This window comes from Canis aureus, chromosome 3, assembly GCF_053574225.1.
Source record: "Canis aureus isolate CA01 chromosome 3, VMU_Caureus_v.1.0, whole genome shotgun sequence".
In the NCBI taxonomy this organism is placed as follows: domain Eukaryota; kingdom Metazoa; phylum Chordata; class Mammalia; order Carnivora; family Canidae; genus Canis; species Canis aureus.
The window spans coordinates 65076587-65092843 of record NC_135613.1 but is presented as its reverse complement, the minus strand read 5'-3'; the positions used below and the strand labels follow the sequence as shown (position 1 = coordinate 65092843).

The following is a 16257-nucleotide window of genomic DNA, read 5'->3' as shown; positions in this document are numbered from 1 at the left end:
TCAATCCCTAGTACGTAGAAATCTAACATTAAGGGGAAAGAGGGATGCCTGGGTGGTTCAGTGACTGCGTGTCTGTCTGCCTTCAGCTCAGCTCAGGCTCCCAGGTTGTGATCCCGGGGTCCTGGGATCAAGTCCCCCATAGGGCTCCCCACAGGGAGCCTGCTCCGCCCTCCGTCTATATCTCTGCCTCTCTCTCTCTCTGTCTCTCATTAGTAAATTAAATCTTTTTTTAAAAAGCGAGGGGGAAGAAATTTTGGCTTGGCACCATTATTTTCTCTTATTTCACGTGAAAATACAAGAAGTGCGATGTCTTAGCGGGTTCAGGTTGCCATTATAATGGTTTAGTTGTAATTACATATTGTGTCAGATATTAACTAGGTTTATTGTAGTGACCACTTGGCAATATAAACAAGTAATATCATCATTATATTGTACACCTGAAACTAATGGTATCTATTATACCTCAATTTTAAAAAATGAAACAAAACTGGTTTAGGCTTTAGCCACTAAAGAGTTTAAATTTAGAAATTGCACTGGAGGGATCCCTGGGTGGCGCAGTGGTTTGGCGCCTGCCTTTGGCCCAGGGCGCGATCCTGGAGACCCGGGATCGAATCCCACGTCGGGCTCCCGGTGCATGGAGCCTGCTTCTCCCTCTGCCTGTGTCTCTGCCTCTCTCTCTCTGTGACTATCATAAATAAATAAAAAAAATTAAAAATAAAAAAAAAAAGAAATTGCACTGGACTACAATCACCTGTCACTTATTCTTTGATCCTGGGCACGAGCTGCCACATAGCTAAAAGGATCCGTTTTTCTTATTTATGAATGAATGAACTACTTAAATATCAAAGATTTTGTGTATTTCTCCCACATCTTTAATGCCCTTGGTGGAAATGAACAGCTTTGTAATAAGGTTAGCCCCAAATTCCAGAAATTCACGTTAGCTTCCGTTTCAAAATCCTTTGCCTCAAAGCCGTTTAACAATGGCGGGGGGGGGGGGGGGTGGTATCCTGGAGACCCGGGATCGAGTCCCACGTCGGGCTCCCGGTGCTGGGAGCCTGCTTCTCCCTCTGCCTGTGTCTCTGCCTGACTATCATAAATAAATTAAAAAACAAAAACAAAAACAAAAAAACAATGGCGGTGAGAGCTAACAGGTTCCACGTCCTCACGGCTTTGCGTTTGGCATCTCCTGTACACTGGGACAGCGAGGTCGGGGTGAGGGAAGGGCGGGGCTGGGGGCCAAGGGGCGGGGCCTCGAGGCGGGCCAGAACGGAAGTAGAGTCGCGTCACTTCCGACCGCGGTGTTAGCCGGGAGTCCGGAGCGTCCCTCACAGCAGCGATTAATAGGTGAAGGCGATGGTGGCCCCTCCCTCTCCGCGGGTACCACAGCCGTCCTGCCTGCTCGCCTCCAGAGCGCCCGGTCTGAGCCTACCCTTCTCTAGCCCTGAAGGCCCCCTGCCCTTGACTCCCGCGCCCCACCCGCCCCCTTAAAAACGCTTGGTGTCCCTGCAGCGCCCGGTTTCCGGCGCCGCCCTCGCGAACCCCCTCTCTGGGGCAGGTCGCCCTCCCTGCTCGCCCTGCAGCCTCCCGGCCCCCCGGAAACACGGCTGCGCCCCCTTGAGGCCGAGGGCGAAATACTGGTTGATCCACCTCCCCTTCTCCCCGCCCCCACCCGGACTTTTTTTTTAGCGGTTCGCCCCCACGACCTGGTGTTCGTTCGCTTTCATTGCGTTATGTAGAGCTGGGAAAGGGGAAAGCGTCCTTGTGCAGTGTTGTCGTTTGCCTCCCTCCGCCCTCCGTATAAAGGCCCGCAACAAAGAAGGAAGAGCTAAATCACAAAACTGATGAAAAGGTCATGAAACGCTGGTTTTAGTCAGTAAAACCCAAGAGGATTTTGGCTCAGGTCATGATCCCAGAGTTGTGGGACTGAGCCTCCATGGGCTTGTGCTCTGTACTCGTTTGCACTCTCTCAAAATAAATAAAATCTTAAAAAAGAAAGAAAAAGAAAGAAAGAAAGAGAGAAAGAGAAAGAAAGAAAGAAAGAAAGAAAGAAAGAAAGAAAGAAAGAAAGAAAGAAAGAAAGAAGAAAAAGAAAAGAAAAAAGAAAAGCAATTAATCCAAAAAAGGAGGTTAGATGCAGGGTTTTACATACCATTTTAACAAAGGGTGATAAATTTGTGAAGTGACAAGATGAAGTTTAATTGTAAGTTTAAATATTTTTAGTTCACTGTGTTTATAAACCAGCTTACAAAATTCTTGAAAATTTATATTTTGGTTCCTCTCAGCTAATACAAGCTAGCTATGGGACACCATCCAAACCAGAAGTTTCAATTTCCCATACAAGGATAGTATGGCTCCTGCCACCTATTTGACCTTCTTTCCACACTTCTGCCTCTTTTCTAAGCTCCAGTAACACTGATTTTTTTTTTTTCTTACAGTCACTTGAACACACCAAGCTTTTGGGGCATTTTTTATTTTATTTTTTATTTTTTTTAAGATTTTATTTATTCATAAGAGACACAGAGAGGCAGAGACACAGGCAGAGGGAGAAGCAGGCTCCATGCAGGGAGCCCAATGCAGGACTCGATCCCAGGAATCTGGGGTCACGCCCAGAGCCGAAGACAGATGCTCAACCACTGAGCCACCCAGGCGTCCCTCAGGGCATTTTTTATATTCTATTTCCTGTGCCTGGAACTCTCATCTACAGTTTTCCTGTAGTTGCTTCTTTGCATCACGAAAATAATTAATGTCTTCACAGTAGAGGGTCCTTCCCTGACTACTTGCACTAAAAGAACCCTGATCATTCTTTGTCCCATTATTCTGTTTTTATCTTCTTTATTGCACATCCATTTCTTTGGGTTTTTACCTCCATATTTTATTTTATCTTACTAATTTTAAGTAGGCTCCATGTCCAGTGTGGGAGTTAAGCTCACAACCCTGAGATTAAAAGTCATGTGCTTTACTAACCAAGCCAGCCAGGCATTGCCACCCCTCCTCTTTAAATTTTAAATATTTACCTCCATATTTTAAATAACATGTTATTCTATTTTTTCTTGATTTCTTTTAGATGTAGTTATTAGTGGATTAGATTAAGACCCTTACTAAGATCCTACTAAGCCCCATCCAAGCAAGGAGACTGAAATCAAGAGTAAGAACTCAAGCAAGATTAAGATCCTTACAAGTGATGTCTGATACAGGTAAAGGGGTATTGAGTATTGGTGTACAGATGTTGATTTCTGGAATGTTCAGTAGAAAACCTGCTGAGTGTCCCTCCTGGACCTGACACTAAGACTAAACTTTAGAGAATTATTAGTGGTAAGGAACCTTTTAAAAAGTTGTAAGCCATTACTTTTGTAAAAAGTGAATTGCTAGAGAAAGGAAAACAAATAACAAAGATGGACCTTGCAAACCATAAGCCCATTGATGGTGTGTTTGTGTACCACAGCAGTGTCAGATTGCTATAAAACTTTGTGACTATTCTTAATTTCTTCATTTCATCTGGTAACATGCAATTTGGACACTAGTACAGGTCTATGAACCACACTCAGAGTAGCACAACTTTTAGAGATCCAACCCCTTTTGTCCTACTTACTTCTCGCTTTTGGGTCAAGCCTGCAATGAGTTGTCCTGCTGATGACAAATTTTTAAAAACTCTTCTTATTATTCAAGTATATACATCTGTTATAGAAGTAAGCAGAATAAACATTTAAAATTCCTCCTTAGTTCTGTCACCACTGTTAACATTCATATTCATACATACATAGATAAACACGTGTGCACACACCTACATATGTCACTTTATACCTTAAATCACTGAGCATTGATAACAGATAATAAATTTAATTATTAGAATACTAATAGACCTAAAATAGCCCTTGTGTCCCATTTGTGTTTAGTTTTTCATTTTTGTTAAACCTAGAAATTAAGTACTCTCATAGATTGTTTATAGGTGTAAATTGATCAGTGTTTTTGAGGACAGTATGGCAGTGTCGAAATTTTAATGTGCATACTCCATTCCTTTTTTATTTTTTATTCTTTTTTCTTTTAAAGATTATTTGAGAGAGGGCAGCCTGGGTGGCTCAGCAGTTTAGTGCCGCCTTCAGCCCAGGACGTGATCCTGGAGACCTGGGATCGAGTCCCATGTCGGGCTCCCTACATGGAGCCTGCTTCTCCCTCTTCCTGTGTCTCTGCCTCTCTCTCTCTGTGCCTCTCATGAATAAATAAATAAAATATTTTTAAAATAAATAAATAAAGATTATTTGAGAGAGAGCAAGCAGGGGGAGAGGGAGAGGGAGAGAGAGAATCTCAAGCAGACACTTTGCTGAGCATGCCAGCCTCGATCTCATGACTCAGAAATCATGACCTGAACCAGAATCAAGAGACACTTAACCCACTGAGCCACCCATGCACCCACCCTTTCCTTTTGTAAATGCATACGTGTAACTGAACTATGTGCATATCATAAAACTAAAATCACACAGTATGAAAGAGTGTATGGGAATAAAACCACCTTCATATTCTAAATCCAGGTCCCTTAATCTCAGTCCTTCTCCAGAGGCACTCACTGTTGGTGGTTACTTGTATCGCCTTCAGGAGAAACTCAAAGCAAATAAATATATACTGTGCATGCCTGTGGGCACAGCAGTTCCATTTCTAAAAATCTATCCAACAGAAATGGTTGTACATGTACCCAAATATATGCATACAGATACTCATTTTGTAATGGTTACAGCAAAAAATAGAAACAATCCAAGTGTTTACTTCTAAAGAACAAATAAATTATGATATATTCAGGAATACTGTGCAACTATAAAGAGTGAGGGAGATCTGTATGTCTTAACATGGAAAAGCCTCCAATAGATGCTGTTAAGTAAAGAAAGCAGAAAATATGTATAGTTTCATCACACCAATGCAAACAGACTGTGGGGTATGTGTGTATACATATATATGGATGTACATGTGTATATATAGTTAAAATGTAAATAAATATAACAAAAGATCTGGAAGAGTCACACATCTATTAACAGATAAAAATAACCTTTGAAAAGAGGATTTGTCTAGAAGAAATGGAGATGGAGGATTTTCAACTTTTACTCTCTTGTTCTATACTTGAAATTTTCACTATAAGAATGTGTGTCATTTATATAATAACTTCTAAAGTAACTAAATCTAGACAGTATGAATAATTTTGGACTTTAAATAATAATGAGATATTAAATGAGGAATGATATTTACACATTCTTCTAATGCCATTCAAATATTGCTCTGATTCTGTGGTTATTTATGAACAACCAAATAACTACAATCTGTATTTTGACCAGTGAAAAAGAACATGGACAGGAAAATGAGTAATGAATTAAGGTGACTAGTATGTTTCAAAATTCAATATAATTATTTTTTCTATTTTTTCTCACATTTCAAATTTGAAATTTTGGTATGATTTTTTAAAGTGACAATAAATCTCAAATGGCAAAGTTACCCTCTGTATTTATTTCTTTTAATGATAGAAATGGGGACGATGTCCTTAAAAATTATTAAAGCTGATTATCACACAGTTCACAAAGAAAACATTGTTTTCCTTAAGTGTCCTGAAATACACAGATAAACTATACTTTGTTTCTTCTTCACCAGCTGGCTAAGAAGCGTGTATCTCAAAATACTTCCTTTGACACAACTTAACAAACGTGTTAAGCCCCAAATATCATCCATTACTATTATTTGTGCTAATAGTTATCTATAAATTGTGAGATTAAATTGCTTAAAATGTTTATCTACATCAGTTTTTTTTTTTTATGATAGTCACACACACACACACACACACAGAGAGAGAGGCAGAGACACAGGCAGAGGGAGAAGCAGGCTCCACGCACCGGGAGCCCGACGTGGGATTCGATCCCAGGTCTCCAGGATCGTGCCCTGGGCCAAAGGCAGGCACTAAACCGCTGCGCCACCCAGGGATCCCCTCTACATCAGTTTTTAAACAGAATCATGCACATGGATAGTTCTTATTTTAAAAATAGTTTATATTATAATGAAAGATATTATATTACACAATAAATGAGTAGTTACAGAGTTACAGTACATAATGCTTTACCTGTATTCTCTAATTCAATCCTCCTGATTGTGAGATGAGTATTTAAGTCCCCATATTTCACAGATGAGGAACTAAAGCTGGAATAAATATAATATCTTACACAAGATCACACAGCTAAGTATGAGGTAGAAATTTTTAAAAATTTAAACCCCCATGTATCTCATTTTAGACCCACAGACTTGACCTATATCCCCATGCCTCCTATATTATTAAAACTATTTGAAGAGGAAAAAAAATCATACTTTGTTTTTCATAAAACACTTTGTCCCTATTATTAAAAATGTCAATTTTTAAAACTCAACAATATATAGTTAGGAAGGAAACATCTCTAGTTTTAAACTTACAGATAATCATCAAAAGAGAAAATAACACATGTATAACACACACACACATATATATAAAGAAAAACATTTTTCTTTAATTTTTCTATAAATGGCATATCCTATAGAGAATTTTTCTGTTTGGTCTTTGTCTCTCTAAATATGATGCACGTATTAGCCAATGTTTGTTATATGTTTCAATACTTCAGGGATTTGAGATTTATAAATACTTCTAAATTTCACATTTGACAAGTAACAGTTCAGAATTTTTTAATTTTGAGCAGAATTTCTTCACTTAGTTTGGACTATGATAAAACATCTCAGAACCATATTACTGATATAAATGTAATGAATAACATTATTTATACTGTGAAGTTATTAGTACTAGAAATTAAGTAAAACCCATGTTTCTCCCTGTGTTCAGTGCAGGATCCTTTCTTATTCTTTATATTTGACTGTTGGAGAGTTCTGTCCTTTATAAGGTAACCTCATAGAATTGTGACACTGCAAGTGCCTTTGGAGTTAATTATTGCAGTGCTTTTATTTTACAGCTAGTGAAACTGAAGCCTAAGGATGCTGAGCTGTTTGTCTAAGATTACACTAAGTAGTAGTATGAACTGAAAGGAAACCACATGCACAGTCTATCAGTTCAGTAGTCTTCCTTCTATGGTTATGTGTCTGAAAACTTACTAAAAGCAATGGATTACTTTAAAAACTTATGTATGGCTTATATTTCCTCTCCTTATGTATACTGACAACAAATAGAATTGTACAAAATTTATATAGCTTAGAGAAACAAAATTCTCACAGTACACTTTTCTGATAACACTGGAACAACTGGAACGGTTTCATTATTTGACCTAGTCAATCACTTAATTTTGAATGGCATCCTTTTTTAGGATAATAAATGCTTAAACAGTATAAGAAAGATTGAGCTTGCTACAACTTTTTTATGTATGGTAAAATATGCAAAAAGCAATGTTTACCGTCTTAACCACTTGTAAGAGTACAGTTCATTGGTATTAAGTACATTCATAATGTTGTGCAGCCATCACCACCATCAACTATCATAACTCCTTTCATCTTGTAAAACTGAAACCCCATACGCATTAAACCATAACCACCCTGTACCCCCATGTTACTGCCAACCACCATTCTGTCTCTATGGTTTTGACTACTGTAAATATCTCATATAGGTAAAAATCATACAGTATTTGCCTTTTTATGACTGGTTAATTTCAATTAGCATAGTATCCTCAAGGTTTATCCCTGTTGTAGCGTATCTCAGATTTCCATTCTTTTAATGGCTGAATAATATTCTATTGTATACATATACCACATTTTGTTTATTCATCCATCAATGGACACTTGGGTTGCTTTTATGTTTAACTTTTGGGAATAATGCTGCTATAAACTTGGGTATACAAATATCTCTTTGAGCCCCTCCCTACTTTAACTTTTTTTCATATATACCTAGAAATAAAATTGCTATATTATATGGTAATTTTATTTTTAGGGTTTTTTTTTAGGAAGTGCCATATCCTTATCAATAGTGGTTGCACCATTTTATATTCTTAACAAACAGTGCACAAAATTTCCAATTTCTCCACATCTTTGCCAACATTTCTTATATCTTTTTTTTTATAGTAACCATCCTAATGGGTATGAGATGGTATCTCATTGTAGTTTTGATGTGCATTTCCCCTAATGGATAGTGATGTAAAGTGTGTTTTTGTGTGATTATCAGCTGTATATATTATTTGGAGAAATATCTCTATTGTCCATTTTTAAAATCAAGTTTTTTGGTTTTTATTGTTGAGTTTGGGGAGTTCTCTATTCTGGATGTTAAACCCTTATCAGATACATTACTTGCAAATATTTTCTCCTATTCTGTGAGTTGCTTTTTTATTTTGTTGATAGTGTCTTTTGATGCATAGAATTTTATTTTTTCATGAAGTTTCATTTGTCTATTTTCATTTCTGTTCCTTATTCCTTTGGTGTCATATCCAAGAAGTCATCACCAAATCCAACATTGTAAAACTTTTGACCTGTTTTCTTCTAAGCATTTTATGGTTTTAGATCTTGTATTTAAGACTTTGATGTGTTTTGAGTTGATTTTTTTTTCTCATTAAACTTTTGTTTTAATGGGTCTCAAAATTCTGTGACAGATTTTTGGTCAAGTTGTTTCCATTAAAAAGTACTGATTTTAAAAACTAATAACTTAAAACTGCCACACACGCACACACACACAAAAATGGTCCACAAAACATTTTCCTTTCCTTCTGAAGGTTTTACAATGCATTGTTATCATTAACCAGTCTTTTACTATTAAACTTAAATGGCCAGTTGACACAAACAGTTCTGAGACCGTTCTTCCACCACTGATTAAGACTGGGGTGTCAGGTATTGGGGATAATATTCATTTAGCCTTCTGAGCTTTCTGGGCAGACTTGGTGACTTTGCCAGCTCCAGCTGCCTTCTTGTCCACTGCTTTGATGACACCCACAGTAACCATCTGTCTCATGTCACGAACAGCAAAACGGCCCGGGTTGGGGGGGCGGGTCAGAGAAGCTCTCAACACACATAGGTTTGCCAGGAACCATATCAACAATGGCAGCATCCCCAGATTTCAAGAACTTGGGACCATCTTCCAGCTTCTTTCCAGAACGACTATCTTTTCCTTCAGCTCAGCAAACTTAGAAGCAATGTGAGCTGTGTGACAATCCAGCACAGGTGCGTATCCAGCACTGATTTGGCCTGGGTGGTTCAGGATAATCACCTGAGCTGTGAAGCCAGCTGTTTCCATTGGTGGTTCATTTTTGCTGTCACCAGCCACGTTGCCACGACGAACATCTTTGACAGATACGTTCTTGACATTGAAGCCCACATTGTCCCCAGGAAGAGCCTCACTCAAAGTTTCATGGTGCATTTCAACAGACTTTACTTCACTTGTAACATTGACTGGAGCAAAGGTGACCACCATGCCAGGCTTAAGAACACCAGTCTCCACTCGACCCACTGGGACAGTACCAATACCACCAATTTTGTAAACGTCCTGGAGAGGCAGACACAAGGGCTTATCAGTTGAACGAGTTGGTGGCAGAATGCAATCAAGGGCTCAAGCAGTGTGGTTCCGCTGGCATTCCCATCTTTACGGGTGACTTTCCATCCCTTGAACCAAGGCATGTTAGCACTTGTCCAGCATGTTGTCACCATTCCAACCAGAAATTGGCACAAATGCTACTGTGTATGGGGTGTAGCCAATTTTCTTAATGTAGGTGCTGACTTCCTTAACGATTTCCTCGTATCTCTTCTGGCTGTAGGGTGGTTCAGTGGAATCCATTTTGTTAACATCAACAATTAGTTGTTTTACACCCAGTGTGTAAGCCAGAAGGGCATGCTCACGGGTCTGCCCATTCTTGGAGATACCTGCTTCAAATTCACCAACACCAGCAGCAACAATCAGGACAGCACAGTCAGCCTGAGATGTGCCTGTAATCATGTTTTTGATAGTCTCTGTGTCCTTGGGCATCAATGATGGTCACACAGTACTTGCTGGTCTCGAATTTCCACAGGGAGATATCAATGGTGATACAATGTTCACGTTCAGCTTTCAGTTTATCCAAGACCCAGGCATACTTGAAGGAGCCTTTTCCCATCTCAGCAGCCTCCTTCTCAAATTTTTCAATAGTTCTTTTGTCGATCCCACCACATTTGTAGACCAGATGGCCAGTAGTGGTAGACTTGCCCGAATCTACATGTCCAATGACGACGATGTTGATGTGAGTCTTTTCCTTTCCCATTTTGGTTTAGGTTTAGCGGTGGTTTTCACGACACCTGTGTTCTGGCGACAAACCTGTTGCGAAAAAGCTTGAGTTGATTTTTGTATATGGTGCTAGAAAAGCATTACTTCATTCTTTGGCATGTGAATATCCAATTTTCTCAACACTGTTGAGAAGATTGTTCTTTGTCCATTGAATGGTCTTGGCACCTGTCAAAAGTCATTTGGCATGTATATGTAAGGGTTTATTTCTGAGATATTTATTCAGCTAATCTGTGTGTCTTTATACCAGTGCCACATTGTTTTGAGTACAGTAGCTGTATAGTATGTTTTGAAATTAGGAAGTGTGAGTCTTCCAACTTCTCTGTTTCTTTTTCTTTTTCAAGATTGTTTTGGCTATTCTGTGTCCTTTGAGATTCCATATAAATTGTGAAGTGGCCTTTTTGTATTTATGCAAAAAAAAATGTCATTGGGATTTTGTTAGGGATTGCATTCAATCTATATATTGTGTTGGGTGGTATTGACATCTTAAAAATATTGTCTTCTGATCTATGAACATGGAATGGCATTTCCATTTATTTATGTATCCTTAATTTCATTCAGTGTTTTGTAGTTTTCATTGAACAAGTCTTTCACCTCCTTGATGAAATTAATTCCTAAGTATTTTATTCTAGTTGTTGCCAATATATATAGAATTGTTTTTGTAATTTCTTGTTCAGATTGTTCATTGTTATTGTAGAGAAATGCAACTGATTTTCATGTGGTGGCTTCATATCCTGCTACTTCATTAAATACATCTTTTTTAGTTCTAATAGGTTTTTTTAAATAGAATAACTAGTTTTTATATTTTCAAGATCATATTGATCTATCATTTAAGATCCATGAATAGAGACAGTTCTACTTCTTCCTTTCCCTTTTGAGTTCCTTTTAATTCTTTTTCTTGCCTAATTGCTCTGGCTAGAACTTCTAACTATGTTGAATAGAGGTGGTGAAAGTAGATTACCTTGCCCTGTTCCAGATGTTGGAGGAAAAATTTTCAGGCTTTCACTGCTGAGTATCAGGTTCACTGTGGGATTTTCATATATAGTTTTTTATCATGTTGAGGCAGTTTCCTTTTATTCCTAGTTTATTAAGGGTTTTCATGAAAGGGTGTTGAATTTTGTCAAGTAATTTTTTTGCACCAAAGGAGATGATCATGTGGTTTTTTTCCTTTACTCTGTTAATGTAGTGTATTACATTGATCAATATTTGTATACTGAAGCACTCTTGCATTCCAGGAATAAATCCAATTTGTTCATCGTGTATAATTCACTTAATATGCTGCTGAGCTTGGTTTGCTAGTATTTTGTTGAGGATTTTTGCATCATATTCATAGGAATATTGGTCTATCATTTTCTTGCAGTGTCTTTGGCTTTGGTATCAGGATAATATTGGCCTCATAGAATCAAAATGTTCCCTTCTCTTCAGTTTTTTTGGGAAAGTTGAGAAGGATTGGTATTCCTTAAATGTTTGTTAGAATTCACAGTGAAGTCATCAGGTCCAGGGCTTTTATTAGTTGGAAGATTTTTGATTACTGATTCAATCTCCTAATTCTAGTTATAGATCTAATCAGATTTTTTTCTTTGTGATTTAGTCTCTTCTTGTGATTTGTATTTTTTTCTTTGTGATTTAGTCTCTTCTTGTGATTTGTATTTTTAGGAATTTGTCAGTTTCATCAAGTTATCAAACATGCCTATAAAGTGTGACTCCTTGTTCATAGTATTGTTATATTCCTTTTATTTCTGTAGAATTAATAGTAATGTCCTCATTCTCATTTCCAAATTACCAAAAGTAATTTTTTTCTCTATGCATCTAACTAAAGATTTGCCAATTTGGGTGATCTTTTCAAATAATCAACTTTGGTTTCCTTGTTTTACTCTATTGTTTTTCTTTTCTCTGTTTCTTTTATCTCTGTTTCTAATCTTGTACTAGCTTTGGGTTTAGTTTGTTCTTTTGCTAGTTCTGTAAGTTGTAGTTAGATTATTGATTTGAGATCTTTCTTGTTTTTTGATGTGTAAGCTGTAAGTTTCCCTCTTAACACTGCTTTCACTGCTTTCTATAAGTTTTGGTATATTGTGCTTTAGTTTTCATTTTCCTAATTTCCTGTGTAATTTCTTTGATCCGTTGGTTGTTTAGGAGTACGTTGTTTAATTTCCACAAATGTGTAAATTTACCTGTTGGTTTCTCACTTCATCCTATTGTTCTTTATTTTTTAAAATCTTAAAAAGACTTTATTTGTTCAGGAGAGACACAGAGAGAGTCAGAGATACAGACAGAGGGAGAAGCAGGCTCCCCGGGGGAAGCCTGATGTAGGATGTGATCCCAGGACTCTAGGATCACACCCCGAGCCAAAGGCAGATGCTGAACCACTGAGCCACCCAGGCATCCCTCCTATTGTGCTTTAATAAGATACTTTTATGAAAACTGTCTTTTGAAATACATTGAGACATAATTTATGGCCTAACAGATAGTCTGTCCTGGAAAATGTCCCTTGTACATGAGAAGTATGTGAATGCTGCTATTTAATAACATTCAAAACTCTCTTTTTACAGCTCCATCCCAACTCCTTTCAATTGTTGATATTACAGAATTACATCTTTATACATTGCCCCAAAACACAATCTAATAATTATTTTAAGTATATTTGTATTTTTTCCAGGGTATATTTGTATTTTAAATTATATAGAAAACAGTATGTAGAATTACAAATCAAAGTTACAATAGTACTAGTTTTTAGACTAATAATTTTTAAAAATATATTATTCTCTTAAATCACATAGAAAACAAAAAAGAGTTATAAATTATTGTTAACCATAATACTAGCTTTTATAACTGCCCAGGTATTTACCTTTACTGAAAGCTGTAAAGGTAAATTTCTTTATACAACTTTGAGTTACTGTCAAGTGTCCTTTCATTTTTCCCTGTAGGATTCTCTTGAACATTTCTTGCAGGGCAGGTCTAGTAGCAATGAACTCTTAGAGCTTTCATTTATTTGGGAATGTCTTTATTTCTCCCTTAAAGGACAGTTTTGCTAGATATAGGATTCTTGGCTGATTTTTTTGTTGTTGTTGTTGTTAAGCAGTGTGAATATATTGACCTACTGCTTTCTGGCTTCCAAAGTTTCTGATGAGAAATCTGTTAATGTATTAACAATTTCTTGTGTGTGATGAATCACTTCTTTCTTGCTGTTTTCAAGAGTTTCTCTTTATCTTTGGCTTTCAAAAGTTTAATTATATTGTGTCTTAGTGTGGATACATCTTTGAGTTTATCTTACTTGGAGTCTGTTGAGCTTCTGGGATGTTAATATTCATGTATTTCATCAACTTTGGCATTGTTCAGTCATTATTTCTTGAAATATTCTCTCCTGCCCTTTTTCTTTCTCTTCTCCTCTGGGACTCCCACAGTCTGTATGTTGATCTGCTTACTTGTGTACCATAGGTCTCTTAGGCTCTATTCACTTTTATTCAATTTTTTCTATTTCTCAGACTTGACAGTTTCCTTTGGTTTATCTTCAAGTTTGCTGATTGTTTCTTCTGTCTGCTCAACTCTGCCTTTGAATCCCACTGAAGAATTGCTCCTTTCAGTTCTACTTTTCAACTTCAGAGTTTCTATTTGGTCTCATATTAAGTTCTTGTCTTTTTATTGATATTTCCATTTTGTACATCATTTCTTAAACTTCTCCACACCTTACTTTAATTTCTGAGCATCTATAAGACAGCTGTTTTAAGGTATTTGTCTAGTAGATCTGCTATCAGGTCATTTTCAGGGTCAGTTTCTTTCTCTTTTTTTTAAAGATTTTATTTATTTACTTATGAGAGAGAGAGAGAGAGAGGCAGAGACACAGGCAGAGGGAGAAGCAGGCTCCATGCAGGGAGCTCGATGCGGGACTTGATCCTGGAATTCCCAGATCAAGCCCTGGGCTGAAGGCAGGGGCCAAACCATTGAACCACCTGGGATCATCTCAGGGTCAGTTTCTGTTTATTTATTTTTTTCCTTTGAATGAGCCATCATTTTGTGTTTCTTATTATGACTTATGATTTTTTTGTTTAAAACTGGACATTTGGATGTGATAATGCAGGAACTCTGGGAATCAGATTCTTTCCTTCCACAGAGTTTACTGTTTTTTTGTTTTGTTTTGTTTTGTTTTGAATTTTTGTAGGCTTTTTCTACAGTTTACAAGGATCAGTCAAGGATCACCTGAAGTGTAAACTTAAGATCTCAGTTTTTTGAGCTTGTGCCCTTCCCTGGAAATGACTGTTCGCTTTTTAATTTCCTCCATATTTATAGTTGTTTTTGAATGTCCTGGTTTTGAATGTCTGGTTCCCAAAAGGGGAGAGGAGACTAATTTAGAGAGAAAGAAAAATGCTTTAAATTCCCTGGAGGTTACCAGATGGGAAGGGCTTACGACAATGGTGGAGGGTGGAGGTTCAACACCAACAACTGCCCTCCTGTTTGCAACTCTGTGATCAGAAGCAGCCACTGACAATCTGAATACAGATCTCCTATGTTTCGGGGACAGAGCCTTTTTCTCCACCGCTGCTCCCGCAAGCAGTGGTCAGGTTGTTCCAGGAACATATACACAGCTGCGTGCTGCTGGGGCTCAGAGTGGATAAATACTACCTGGCTAAGAGCCAAAATTGACCACAGTTAACCACAATTTTACTTCCCCTGGGAGTTGCCTTCAATAGACTTTATTTAGGGTTCCAAAAGAGTTACATTAGATTCTGGTAGTGCAGTTGTTTAGGTGGGGAGACAGATTTCTGGTGGTTCCTACTCTACTTTATTCCCAGAATCCTTTCTGTCTATTGCAATTTTTTAAAGGGCTCATAAACTTTAAGGACTTTCTGACTTCCCTTACTTATTTCTTCACTGTATTAATAAAAATTATGGATGGAACTAGTGTTTTTGTTTTCTGTACGTCTTAATAGTCAGGCTTCATCACTTTCTCTGACAATTTAATGCATGATTTATTAACTTGTCAGCACATTTATGAGTTTATGAAGTAAGAAAAATTCTATAATCCTCTCTAATTCTAGCTTGGGAGCCTGGTTAATTTTGTGGATGAAACTCTCATTGCACATGTTGGTTAAGAAAATCTTATTTGGGGGTGCCTGGGTGGCTCAGATGGTTAAGCATCTGCGTCCAGCTCAGGATCCTGGGGTCCTGGGTTTGAGCCCCACATTGGGCTCTCTACTTAGCAGGGAGTCGCTTCTCCCTCTCCCTCTGCCTGCCACTCTACCTGCTTGTGCACACTCTCTCTTTAAATAAAATCTCAAAAGAGAGAGAGAGTGAGTGAGAGAGAGAGAGAGAGAGAGATATCTTATTAGAAGTTATTGAATGTAAACATGAAAAATCTTGGATTTTTAAGAGAAACTGACATAGGTTTAATACTGGCTTAGTCAATCACTATTTGAACTTAGGCCTAGAAGTGGTCTCTTCATCTCTAACACAAGCATATTGGCAAAGTCCTCTATGCAAGATTGTTGTTTAAATAAGAGGAAAAAAAAACAAATTGGAACATATAAAGCAATCAATAGTAGGTAATGATTTTTATTAAAATTATTTTGATACCAAATCTCACCCAAATTATTTCCTTTATTCAACTTTCTGTTTAGTTTTTTCTTGACTTCTAGTGAGTTTCATAATGGAGTTTATAAAGAAATTTTAAATATACCCCTTTGCTTATTTTAAGATTTTCAAATGCCTTTGGAAGAGGAATCAGAATTTATAAATATGGACAAAGCTGCCAGAGTCATTCAAAATGCCTGGAAATGTTTCCTTGTGAGTTTCTTTCTTTTTTATTTATTTTTTTGATAATTATTGCAATATGATTTTATATATCATAAGGTCCATCTGTTGAAAATGTACAATTCAGTAGTTTTTAGTATATTTACAGATCTGTGTACCACCCTTTGCTTTAAAAGAACACATTTTTTAGAAGTTCAAAAAAGTTAACATTAATTAATTATCTCATTAGCCTCACAAATCCTTACTGAGCTCCTGATCAGGGCCAGGCACTTTGATAA

At 37.3% G+C, this 16257-nt stretch overlaps 1 protein-coding gene across 9 annotated transcripts in view; it reads left to right on the top strand.

The window, feature by feature from the left end:
• Positions 1-1242: 1242 nt before the first annotated feature.
• C3H11orf65 (chromosome 3 C11orf65 homolog) overlaps positions 1243-16257 on the top strand; it is a 60316-nt gene continuing 45301 nt past the window's right edge. For 2 of the 9 annotated variants that reach the window (XM_077893352.1, XM_077893347.1), the window contains exons 1-3: positions 1283-1417; positions 3065-3194; positions 15924-16012. In XM_077893352.1, the coding sequence (XP_077749478.1) occupies positions 3182-3194; positions 15924-16012 (102 nt within the window). In that variant the 5' untranslated portion in view covers positions 1283-1417; positions 3065-3181. Of the gene's footprint in view, positions 1418-2107; positions 2201-3064; positions 3195-15923; positions 16013-16257 lie in introns of those variants that run through there. The other 7 variants (XM_077893348.1, XM_077893349.1, XM_077893354.1 and 4 more) reach the window with 7 other exon arrangements.